Here is a 13,295-nt window from a genome sequence, read left to right as displayed (position 1 = left end):
CCACGTGGGTTCCATTACCAACTGCTGGAACAGTTCTCCTTATAGAGAATCCAGGATCTCCCTACTTCTAGTAGACCCCACAACAGGGATACCCCAATCAACATCTGGCATGTTAAAATCACCTGTTAGCAAGACTTCCCTTTTTTTTAGATATATTCTGAATGCTACTATTAAATCTCTGTCTACTTCTTCTGTCTGTGAAGGAGGCTTGCATATCACACCAGTGTAAATATATTCACCATTCCCTCTTTCCAAATTGATCCACAGTGTCTCTTCCTTGCCCTGCAGATTATGCAATTGTGTGGCTTTGATATGATCTTTAACATATAACGCTACACCCCCTCCTTTTCTTCCTATCCTGTCTTTCCTGAACAGATTATAGCCCGGTATAACTAAATCCCAGTCATGGATCATCCTTGAACCACATCTCCATAATGGCCACTATATCCAACTCCTCTTCTTCCATCACAGCTTCTAGACCCAGAATCTTGTTTCCCATACTTTGAGCATTTTGAGCTTTCTAGACATTACCCCCTTTTCCCATCCATGTAGAGGTATCCAGTGATTTACTTACCTGAGGGCATATACTCACCTGGGAACTTTGATCACCCTTCCCTATCACTTCTAGTTTAAAACAGTCTTCAGTAGATTAGCCAGTCTGCTGACAGACACTTCTTCCCTTCTTTGATAGATGCACACCATCCCTGCTCAGCAGCCCTTGGAAAATCATCCTATGGTCCAGGAAGCGAAAATGTTCTCGACGACATCATTCATGTAGCCATGCATTCATCTTCAGGATGTGAGCTTCTCTGCCCTGGCCTTTACCCTCGACAGGAAGGATGGACGAGAATACCACCTGCGCACCTGACTGCTTCACCTTCTCTCCCAGAGCCACAAAATCAATTTTGACACATTCATTGGGGTACCTGGCAGTATTGTTAGTACCAATGTGGATGAGCAGCATCGGATAGTAGTCATCAGGCTTGATGAGTCTCAGCAAGCTCTCTGTAACATCTTGGATTTTGGCACCAGGTAGACAGCATACCTCTCGTGACATCATGTCTGGTCTGCAGATGGACACTTCTGTACCCCTCAGAAGGGAATCACCATCTACCACTACCTTACACCTCCTAGTGGTCACGGATTCAGTAATTTTGGGGATCTCAAACTTTGGTCCTTCCTCTCCTTGGAATGCTCTCATCTCCTCCACTTCCAGGACAGCATACCGGTTCTTCAGTTCAAGGGTGGGGGGAATCACAGTATCAATTTTGCAGTATTCTGTAATCTGAGTCCAGCTGCCTTCCCTCAGCACAGCCTCTTCTTCCCCACTGCTGGAAATCTTTGACACCTCATGAACCATTTCATCGATGTATCCTCTCATTCTCATGGATGCTTCATTCTTATGCGTGCTTCTTAGTCTTTCCACCTCCTCTCTCAGTTCTTTTACTTCGTTCATGAGGGATTGAAGCTGAAGACAACTTGTACATGGAACTATTCCCTTTGCCTGGGTAACATTTTCTGTCTGCACAGAGATAGAAGTTGTAACCTGAGCAGCAGCTTTGGTGATACGATGTTTCCCATCAATACTGTGGTGCAGAAGTACTTATACTTGGAAGAAAAAAAAGGGCAAAAAAATCCTACCAAAGTAATTCCCTGTTCCTGGTTGGCTGGAGAGCCTATAAATCAAAAAGCTCTGCCTTGGAGGAGCTCTGCCTTGGAGGAGGGGGGGAGGGGAGAGAATTAAATTAACACCAGAGCTTTTCCTCAACAGCTATTTGTGCCTTAATCTGATGATATGTCCTGAAATGCAACCTAAATCATTAATCTAGGCAGAAAGTAGTTCACAGGTTGCTGTGAAAACTATCTTTAATGCAGATCCTCTACAACCTCTCTCTTAGAACCAGGCTTACTGAGGGTTAGGCACTAGGCCAGCATTCCTCCCCTCAAGAGTCACCTGTGGAATCTGATCTCTTAAGAAAGTCCTTAGATGAAGATGTAATCCTGGATTATAACTCTACTGTACGTAAGGAGATGTGATCCTATTTTATACAAGGACTACAACTTCTAGTATGCAATGAGATAAAACCAGGACCGAATCAGCTTGTTTTGCACTTTGACATATGTAGGGGAGTAATTCTATAAGGCGGGCACCAAGATTTAGGTGCCAAGAAAGCACATATATAATCTGAATTCTGGCATTTAGGCACACATGTGCCAACATACGTGCCTAAATGCCAGTAGCTGCATGCTATTCTATAAAATAGTGCCAATGGTGTGTAGTTTGCAGTTAGGCGTTCACAAGGGCGGAATTTGGGCAGGATGTGCAATCTTATGATTTATGTGTGCTCTTTACCAATCCAGGTGTGATCATTTATACCAGCTCTATGGCTGGTATAAGTGATCTTGCCAACAATATGGGTGCATTCTTTGCATTTTAAGATGGCATTCTATGAAGAACAGGATATGCCTACTTATAGACTCCAAGTAAGTGCGTTGTAGATGTCTCTTTACAGAATTACCTTCCATATGTCTTTTGATCATAAGCCTTGTTCAACATTTGTCCTGTAAGAGCTCTTCCCCACTCTAGTACTGATTTTGGAGAAGGGTTGAACATTTTTGTGATATGTGTATCATACTACCTGCCTATGATACTAGAACCAAAATTGAAATTACAGTCATCTTCCCCTCCCACTACTAATTACTTGGGTGCTTTTAAGTGTAGAGCAGTGAGTGAGTAAATGAGATACTGAATGAATATACACAGGAGTACCCTAATTTTTTAAAAGGTGCCTACTGGTAGTCACCTGGATTGGGGCACCTACTGATCTAGGCACCTAACTTAATTTTTGTAAAATTAGCTTAATTGGCACTGATAATTGAAAACACCATTAAAAACTGATTTGTAAACAATTTAAAAAAATTAATTAGCCAGTAAGGGCCTGATTCTGTATAGGACGCCGATATTGGTGGCCACCTAAGAAGCAGCCACCAATCGTGTGTCAATCACACATTGGCATCCTATTCAGAATCGTGTCTACACCTCCGGACAGATGCCATAAATGTGGGCCAGCATTTGCAGGCCTACATTTAAGGTGTCTGTCTCAAGTCTATGGAAATGTTTACCAATGCTTAAGCCTGCCCAAGGCCACTTCTGGGAGAAACCACACCCACACCCTGCCTTGGATGAACTTAAGCGTGGGTATGCGTTTCTATAGATGTGCTACAGAGACCTACAATGCCTTCTATAGATGTGCTACAGAGACCCATCCTGCCTTGGTCACGCTTTTTTAAAAAAACCTGCATCCCAATTAGCCAGACAGCGGTTGGACGCCTACTACTGACTGCAATCGGGACACATGTTTTGAGAATCAGGCCCTAAGTGCATAACTCGGTAGGTGCTTACCACTTCGGGTAGCTGTCTACACCAAAGTGCCTACATGAAAAGTAGACGTTGTTAGGGACAGAGTTTGGGCATGGATTGAGTAAGGCACCGTAGACGTCTATGTTATGCACCAGTATATTAGGCCAAGAAAACCCTGGCTTAATATACCACCCCCTAAAATTATGATGTTTAAGTTGATTTAGGCGTCACTAGGCAAGATTCTACAAATGGTGCCCAACATTGATTCAACAGAACGCAGACAAGGTCAGGACATAAAGCTATCCACCAGAGCCAGCGGAATAAGATCAATGATGTTTAGTTCAGTCCAGGATATACTGTATATCCTGGACTGAACTAAACATCATTGATCTTATCCCGCTGGCTCTGGTGGATAGCTTTATGTCCTGTTCCACTGTTTTCCTTGTTTGCCTGACTTTGATTGACATGTGGTAGGTGCTGCTTTGCTAGGCGCCTACCGAATTAGGCACTGCTTATAGAATCTGGCCGAAAATGGAAAAACTAGGATTAGAATCATATACAGTAACTTCATAATAATGATCAGTACACTTTCTTATGACTTCTGCAGTTGTATAAAACTATAAGAACTCCCAGCCATATACTATATGTTTCTAACCATAATCATGGAAGCCAATTTCTGAAAATGACTGTGTCTGCTAAATTCACTGTATATTACCTGTCCTGGAACACACTGGAAAAGCATCTATTACATTTGGTGTAGTATTAGCTAACAACTGAAAATTTTGTAGGCCTATCTTGTCACATTCCCTCAATCTTTTCTTCATTACATAAAATGGAGCTATTTTCTTGTAACTCTACTATATATAGCCTCTCCTAAGCTATCTGTAAAAACATAGGGCAGATAAACCCAGAGTAGCTGTTCAGGCTGTTCTCCTCCGAGAGAGCTATGGTATTCTCAGGTAAACTGCTGCTTAGTTACCATATGCTTTTTGGAATTACTTTTGTGGACATGATTTACCAGTGGCTTGTCTCTTGTTTGGACACTGAAGCACTCATTCTGTTGACTAGAATGACTTCCCAAGGCAACTATTTTATGGGCCTGTTAAAGTGTGTGTACTTGGGCAACATCCTTCAAAGTTGGTTTTGTACTCAAATAAACTAGTCATAAATGCATTATTTAGTCCAACATAAGGAGTGGTATGGGGTGGGCTACAAAGGCCATGGCCCTACCTGTACTTTGACTAGCAGCATCACCAACTAGTGAGCTTTGGGGTGGAGCTAAAGATTGGTGTGTTAGGTCCCTTCAACAAAAAAGATGTTCTGTTGCCCTTGGGTTCAATAAAAGGATATTGCTTGTATCTCTTTGACTCGACATTTATTTCCACATATTTAAATGTATTTGCATGGGGGCTGCATTACCTCATGTGAGACCAAAGTAAATCAAGTATTTGATTATGTGTCTGGTGAACATAAGTACTGAATAGTTTTTTTCTGTAGACTGCTGGTGAAGGATTATATATTTTTCTTGAAATCTTGTCTCACTTACAAATCCAATGAGGTAAGGGCTGCCAGCGTCTCCCAAGAGGTGAGAGGTGAAACTCTGCAAGGCCACAGCTGTTGCTCGACGGGTAGGAATGACAACATACTACAAACAGAACAAAAAGAAAGAGAAGTTGCATATGAGTGGAAAATTACATCGCCCATGAAAGCCATGAAAAACTCCTATTGCCTTGATACACCTGTGGGGAAAAACTGGTAATCCTAGAGCTGCAACACTGAAATTTTGTTCTAAGCATAAATTTGGGAGATTAGTGAAAATAGAGATATCTCAAGCTGTTACCGAAGCTGACCAGACTCTTTCTAAAGGAGAATGGAGAACATAGGGCCTAATATTCAAAGAATTAGGGAGGAATTCCTCAAAGGACACTACCATGTTAGCATATAATAATTGCATTAGCGCACACTAATGATTAGTGCACGCTAAATGCTAAAGATTCCCTTTGAAAAATTCCCCCCATTACGCTCCCAATTTTGAGAATTATGCTCCCAAATTGGCTTCTTTGAAAATTTACTAGGGATGAATGCTTAAATATATATTCAAAATTTCACCAAACTCAAATTTAGGAGCATATATAGTGAGTGATGCCTATGGCCTAGTTGCCATGGGTAGGTCCATTCTTGCTATCGGAAGCTAAGCAACGTCAGGCCTAGCTAGTACCTGGATGGGGACCAGTGGGGAATACCAGATGCTGTAGGCTGCAGGGCCCTATGTTGGGCAGTAGCAACATGGTGGAGCCACACACTGTATGGGAGAAAGCAATGTCAAACTACTCCTTTACTCTGCCTTGAAACATCACAGGGAGGTTTCCTCACCGTGCATGCAGCCATGGGTCAGTGGTTGACTCAATGGCATACACACACATAGTGGGTGATAACAGGGGCAGTTTTGGGGTGGGGGCAAAGGAGTTTAGTGCTGATTTTCCATCCTAGGCTCATAATTCTAAGCAAATAAACAATAGGACTAACCCCCGCTTCTACAAAGTCGCACGGTAACGGCCCCGAAGCCCATAGAGATTTATAGGGCTTTGGGGCTGTTGCTGCGCGGCTTTGTAGAAGAGGGGGTAAGTTTATCAGCATAACTTTTAAGCTCCTAAATAAGATGAATTTTCAGCTAAACACTGGCTCTTATGTTTGACTGAAAACAGAGCAGAAATTTAGGATCTGAGTTTTGACTATCCAGCTTATAGTATTTTTGATCAGTGATAAGAGGATCCGCCTCTTATCCCCTCTTTTACTAAGGTGCGCTAGCCGATTTAGCGTACCTAAATGCTTACACATCCATAGAATATAATGGATGCGTTAGCGTTTAGTGCGTGCTAGATTGGCTAGCATGCCTTAGTAAAAGGACCCTTAGTGAAGACAGTTGGCTATTCTTCAGCCTTTTTGATATTATCACCCAAAGCTTTTTGTTTTTACTGAAAACTCTTAACAACAAAACTCCATAGCTTCCATTCTGTCATCAAAGAGGAGTCTTTGGTGATTTATAGGAATTATTATTATTACTAGTCTTATAGCCCGTTACATTAACGGGTGCTAGAATATATGTGTGTGTGTCTGTCTGTATTTCTTTTTCTCTCTGTATTTCTGTCTTTTTTTTTCCTTGGCTGTCCACCACCACCCCTTGCCTGCTCCCCCTGTCCATTCTCCCTTCCTTTTACCTCCCCTGTGTCCACCTCCACCCCTTCACTGCTCCCCTTATCCAGCAGCAGCCCTTCTCCCTTTGTTTTACCTCCCCCCTATCCATGCCTCCCTTCCTTTTTCTGCCCCCCTTGTTCATCAGCACCTCTTCCCCTTTCCATCAACCCCTCTTTCCTGCTCCCCCTATCCAGCAGTACGCCTCCCTTTTACTGCCCCCTCTGTCTGCATAAATGGCATTAACAGGCCCTCCCAAAGCGCTTTGGGGGGGGGGGTGTCTCACTTATTTCCTCTGGGTCCTGTCATGTCTGCAGTTTGCTTTTAGACTCAGATGAGGCACGCAAACTGACCTTTCAAAATAAATGAGGGCGCTAAACACAATACAAATGACTCCTTCCTAGGCACAGTGTGTGTGTGTGTGTGTGTGTGGGGTAACCCCACTTGCGCGTTAGTCGGGTGCTCAGCATGCACAGCCTGGCTCCTATTTGCAACATCCTTCACTAAAAAACCAAAAACAAAAAAAACACAGCACACTACGCTCGTGCCTGTGAGCCTGCAGGGACGGGAGCCTGCTGCTCATTCTCTTTAGTGTCCGCGTCTCTCATTCAACTCCCTGTTAGCAGAAGTCCCTGGCCGGCCCTCCCCCACCCCTCCCGTACATGCCAACCAACCTGCCCGGTCAAACCGCGGAGTGTCGCTCCCTTCGCCACCCATGGATTAAAGTGCTTCCCTTCCCATCCAACCGTACCATTCGCTCCCCCCCACCCTCCTTTCACACGGCCGTACTGCGGCCCTCTCGGAGTCAACGGAAGAGAGGTGAGCGGAGAGCAAAGAAGAGGCGCTGGAGACAAACCGTGAAGAGGGGGGTCATAGGCTTTTCCCTCCCTCCACTGCGGCGGGAGCCTGAGCCGGCATAGGCGGTTGAGGGGGGAAGGTTGTGGTCGGAGTTGCTAGGCTGCAGCGGATGTGTGAGTTGCGAGTGTGGGACTTGCAGCGGTGCAACGTGGAGAGCAAGCTGTGGTGACATAGTAGGCGCACATGCGCACTCTCATGTCCGCGACGGATCAGGGAACACGACTTTAGAGTGCGCATGTGCGGCCTAGCATTTTATTATATTAGATTATTATTTTTAGAACTGACAAAGCTTCTCAGCATAAACATCAGTTGCTGATCCGGGAGGAGAACAGGAAAATTACAGAGCTGGAATTCTATTTTGCCACTGAACTAGAGCTTAATTCAAACCATGTCTTCTGGTTACATTTTCTGCGCATATTATAGGGATGGGGAAGACAAAGAGGTGGCCACACTACTGGACGTAGAAGAGCGTGGGATGTTCCCAGCCACATGGATCCCAGGTTGGTTGATTCTGACATTTTAGGATGTGTGGGAAAAGTGGCTGACGCATAGTTGGTCAACCTCACGTCTTTAAATAGAGTTTGAGAAGACAGGGGTTGCATTAGTGTAGCTGGTCCTTTTATTTCTGCTAACAAACACACTTGCACTGTGCTTACTTGGTGTACTCTTGAATGCATTTCAGCCAAGGACACAACATCCTTTCCTGTTTCATGGAATGGTGCCAAAAACATAGTTCTTTGTTTATTTAAAATTTTTCACAGCAAAATCCCATTGTTTTAAGGTACTATTGTTGCTCTCCTTTCACGATATTGTCACATTCCTTTCCACGTCAAAGGGAATAATACACTCAACATTCTTCTTTAAGTACCCAGAATGTGGAAACAATGAGCCTATTAGAGAATGATACGGGGATAAATTTTTCCCCGTCCCCGCGGGAACTTATTTTCCTGTCCCGTCCCCCGCGAGTTCTTTTCCTGCCCTTGCCCCGTTCCTGCAAGCTCTGTCCTCATCTGCACAAGCGACACTGAGTTTCTGCGGGGACGGGGACAAATTTGTCCCCGTGTCATTCGCTAGAGTATATAATGGATTTCTTGATAGGATGGTTTCAAGATTACCTGCTGGCTAGGAATTGCCAAGATGCAGTTTAGAATAATAACAGCTCTGCGGCAAAGCATGAGGCCTAGATAGGGTTACCAGACATCCGGAAAAACCTGAACTCTGGCCTCTGAGCATGCACGGATGATGTCACACGCAGCTGCGCATGCTCACAGGAGAGAGGACACTTGCTGGGGGTGGGGCTGGGGGCAGAACTGGGCAGAGCCAGAAGCAGAACCGGGCGGGGCTGGAGACTGAACCAGGCGAGGCTGAGGCAGAATGGGCAGGGCTGGAGGCGGAACCGGGCGGGGTTATGTGTCCAGGGTTTTCCTTTGTAAAATATGGTAACCCTAGGCCTAGAGGATGTTATGCAGAGTCTCTTTTGATTTGATAGTTTCTGGTTCACATAGAGAGTTAACTTTTTCAATTTCTAGGAAACGTTTACATATCATTTATCCTCCCCCTCCCTTTTTCCTCTATCCATTATTATAGCCCGCTGGGCAAACCTCTAGTGTTACAGGGTGAAATTTGTTCTTTAGCCATGTGTCTGTAATAAACATTATTCCTAGTTCCGGATTCTCAATATCTCTAATCAGGGAAGTTGTGTTACATACAGATCATGTACCACAGAAGCAATGCAGCAAACCCCACATTTAGTTTTCCAAGAAAGGAAAATTTTAAGTGGAAAGTAGTATTCACATAGGGCACCCACTGATTTGAATATTGTCGCTACACCACATCAAGTTCGTTTTGAACATTACAAGACAGCTTTAGTGCTACTTTGGGTTTTAGTGATTTGGCAGGCAATTTGCAAATCTGTTTCATAATTAGCATTCCCCTAAGAGCTCCCACAGTGCTACCCATCACGTAGGACTAGAAGGAGAGTCTGAAACCACAATTACAAGCTACATAGCTTTGAGAGGAACCGGGCTTATGGGAAAAAGCCATTTGTGCTTTCTAGTGTGAAATGTGAACTCATCATGAAAGTGTTGACACTAATGCAGTCTTTGAAGGCAAAAGGTGGTACAGATGAACCAGTGGAAGACAAGAGGCACTGACCCCCTGGTATTCTGCTCTATTTAACTAGACAGGAACAGCTTCAGACCGGTTAAATAGCACTTAGCTAGCTAAATGCTAATATTCAGCATGAGCTAGCTGGTTATCTCCACTGAATATTAGCACTTAGGCTCAGATTCTGTAAACATTGCCTTTTTTTAGGGACTGGTATTACTACTACAATTTATCATTTATATCTATAGCACTGAAAGGCAAATGTAACATTGTACATTTTGACATTTATAGACGTCCCTGCTTGGAAGAGCTTGCAATCTAACTTGGACAGACAGATATGACAGATAGGGTTGGGGATGCAGAACCCAAAGTGAGAGGAGTTAGGATTCGAAAGTTAAGAGGTGGGCTTTTAACTGGGCCTTGAACACTGTCAGAGATGGGCAGCTTATTCCAAGAATGCGGAACAGCAATGTAGAAGGGACGGAGTCTGGAGTTGGCAGTTGAAGAGAAGGGCACAGATAGGAGAGACTTACCTGCTGAGTGTAGCTCGGGGGGGGGGGGGGGGGGAGGGGAGAGGAGAAGAAAGAGAGGGGCAGCTGAGTGAGTGCATTTGTAGGTCAGTAAGAGAAGTCTGGTAGGCCCCATGCTCACTGAAAAACGCCATTTAAATGATGTTTTAAACCAAGTTTCAAGGCGCCCACCGGCATCTATAAAATTGGCACCAGAATCATGCCTCCATAGGTGCTTTATGGTGCCTAATGCCGGTATAGGCATGGCTAACACTGGAAATGGCGTTAGGCGCTGTAAAGCATCTACAGAGACAAGATTCATATCAAAGGTAGGCGCTAGAAATGTAGGCCTTGAAAACCCTGGCCTACATTTTTTCCAGGCCTAAATTTCCAGTGCCTACCTTTACCAGATGCGTGATTCTCTAACCGTCACCGTCACATGATCGGCGGCCGTCAACAATGGTGCTGGTTAGAGAATCCCGGCCTTAGCTGCTAATCAGCAATGTCGCACGACTTAGCCAGTCAAGTGTGAAAATTTAGTGTTAACCAGCTAAGTTTAGCAGTCAAAATAGGGTGCCTAAATAGAGGACTAGACCTATCTTTGACAGTTAAGTACATAGCTGGTTAGCACTGAATATCAGCTTAACTGTCTAAGTTGCCACAGCCAAAAGTGAAACTGAAATTCAATGCTGGTTGCTGGAAATGGCTCGGCATTGAATATCCAGACTCGGCACCAACCGTGGGACCAGTAGCACAGTAAAGAGGGGGGGGGGGTAGCGGATCGCTCTGGGTACCGTGGGGGCACTAGCACCTCTCCGCCCATCCCTACGCCATGCTCACGCCCTCCCTTCCCTCATATCTCTTAAAATCTTTGCCAGTATGAGCAGCTTCTCCGGCCTGCTGTTCACGCCTGCCTGGTTCCCCTCTGAAATCCCTTCCTGGTTGTGGGAGCAGGAAGTGACATCAGAGGGAAAGCCAACAGTGGTGTGAACAACAGACCAGAGAAGCTGGTGAAGATTTAAAGAAGTATGGGGGAAGGGAGGGGGGAGGAAAGGAAGGAGTGACACCTCCTACCCTCGCTATGCCACTGTGTGGTAGGGTTACCATATGTCCGGATTTTCCCAGACATGTCCTCCTTTGTCTGGGTTTTGAAAAGAAATCGCGCTGGGAGGAGGTATCCGCACATGTGTACATGCAACACGGTGACATCATGTGCATATGTACATGCATGTGACTTCATCTCATCGCATCTGCACATGCGTGGATGCCTTCCTGCCTGATGAAAAGGGGCTGGGGGCGGGGGGCGGGATTGGGGAGGAATGGGGCGGGTATGGGTGGAACTAGGCGGTCTGGGGGTGGGTCTAGGCGGTATGGATTTTATTGACGTAAAATCTGGTAAGTGTGGGACTTAGGCAGGTTTAATATCAGCCCCTGAGTTCCAAGTACTTCTGAAATATGCTGCATGGGCCATAGCTGACTGCACCAGAAAGCCACAGAACTCTACTTTGTTTTCCATGTCTGGAACATGTTTTGTGATGCATCCTTGTTTTTCCTTCTTTTTTTTCTGAAGCAGTCAGCTGTAACCAAAGCAGTGATAAAGAGGTCTGCAGTTCTTCACTAGATATGAGTCATGTGCCATTTTCTGCATCAGGTTCAGTGTAAAAACAAAAGCATGATATGCGTTGAGAGCAATGTGGTTTGTAGAGTCAGAACCAACAAAAGCAAGATTGGTTAGGACAAATAACTATAACAGGGGACGCTGCATATCACATGCATCTAAGATTGTCCCTCCAAAAAGATTTTTATTTTGCATTGGGTCATAATTTTCATCATGGTCTAGGAGTCTGCAGATAGATTTTTTTTAATGCTGACTTGTAATTACTGACCATTTGCGTAGTTGCTTTCTTCATAGTGTTTTTGCTGGGCCTATATTTTTATTCTACACAGTGACCAGAAAAGAACAGGACTCCCAATGTTTTTCCAAATAACCCAAACACATCCTAATGCAGCAGAAACTTCTGAAATTCGAGATATATCTGAGTACATTATTTTTCAGCAAGACAGAACTCCAGCGCATTGAGCTCGCAAAACAGTTTATCTGCTACCCTTTACAAAGCCACACGGCAAAAGCCACGAAGCCCTGTAAACCCCTATGGGCTTTAGGGTAGTTACCACAGCAGCAGTCACTAGCACAGCTTTATAAAAGGGCCCCCCCAAAAGGGAGGGGAGGGTTAATTAATGAAACCCCAGAATTCATTGTTTTCCCTATGGGCGTGGCTTTAGGAAACTGGCCCAATTCCGGTTGGCCCAGGCACCTAAGGCCCCTTCTATGGGTGGGGCCTTAGGTGTCTGGGGCAATCAGGCCCTAGGCCTGCCATTCTGAGGATGGCGGGCCTGCTGGCTAGCCGGACTGGGACCTGTCCGTCCAGCCAACGTTAAGGTAAGCAAAGGGGGGGTGTCCAGGGTTAGGGGGAGATGGGTAGTTGGGAGCCATTTGGGGGTTCAGGGGGGCTGTTCAGGGGTTTGGGAGCATTTGGGGGGGTTCACGGGGTGTGTGCCTCATCAGGAGGGCCTGGGATCCCTCCTGACAGTATTTCGTGGCAGTATTCGTGGCATTTCGCATTCGCGGCAGGGGTGGGAAGGTTGCCGGGGCTGTTGAGCTGATCGCGGCAGCCACGATCAGCTCAGCGGCCCCTTTTCGGAACTTATACCTGTTTTGTCTTGGTCTAAGTGAAAACATATAAGTTCCAACAGGGCAACCTCATTAAACTTTTGGTTAAACTTAACCCTCCTCCAAAAACGCCTCTTTTCGCTCTAGGCTTTCAGAGGCAGGGAAAAGGCCTAAGCTGGTTTTAGATACGTCTAAAACCAGATTTGATTATCGATACTTGGACGATCTGTCTTTTTGATCGTCCAAGTACCGATTTAGGCCACTTTTTGGATGTTGGTTTTTTTTTTAAATTATGAGCCCCATAGTCTAGCAAATTTCCAGTTTTTTCATAAGCTATTTTTCCTACAATATGAAAAAAGAATGAAAACTTCCTGAACAAAGTGTATAGACCTCAATGGAGACCTCATTGTTTAACTTGCTTTTTTACCAAATTTGTCAAACCACCCTCGTAGCTGGATTCTGGTTCAGCACTCACTGGCTATTTTCAGCAGCACTAACCAGTTAAATGCCACTGAAAATTAGTGATTATCCTTGAACAGGTAATTTAATTGGCCTTAACTTGCTGAGAAGTAGGTCACATGCTACAATAAAAGTCCCA

The 13,295-nt window shown here is 44.9% G+C and overlaps 1 protein-coding gene across 2 annotated transcripts in view; it reads right to left on the bottom strand.

Annotated features, from left to right (window-relative positions):
• The window catches only part of SPNS2 (sphingolipid transporter 2), a 208,396-nt gene that overhangs the window by 24,266 nt on the left and 170,835 nt on the right, over nt 1-13,295 (bottom strand). For both annotated transcript variants that reach the window (XR_004537091.1, XM_033921929.1), the window contains exon 10: nt 4,908-5,006. Coding sequence is in view for 1 of the 2 variants with exons in the window: in XM_033921929.1 (XP_033777820.1) it covers nt 4,908-5,006 (99 nt within the window). In the remaining variant the exon portion in view is untranslated. The remainder of the gene's footprint in view (nt 1-4,907; nt 5,007-13,295) is intronic.

This window comes from Geotrypetes seraphini, chromosome 15, assembly GCF_902459505.1.
Source record: "Geotrypetes seraphini chromosome 15, aGeoSer1.1, whole genome shotgun sequence".
Classification (NCBI taxonomy): Eukaryota; Metazoa; Chordata; class Amphibia; order Gymnophiona; family Dermophiidae; genus Geotrypetes; species Geotrypetes seraphini.
The sequence above is the reverse complement of the archived record's forward strand: the minus strand, read 5'-3'. Positions and strand labels throughout refer to the sequence as shown.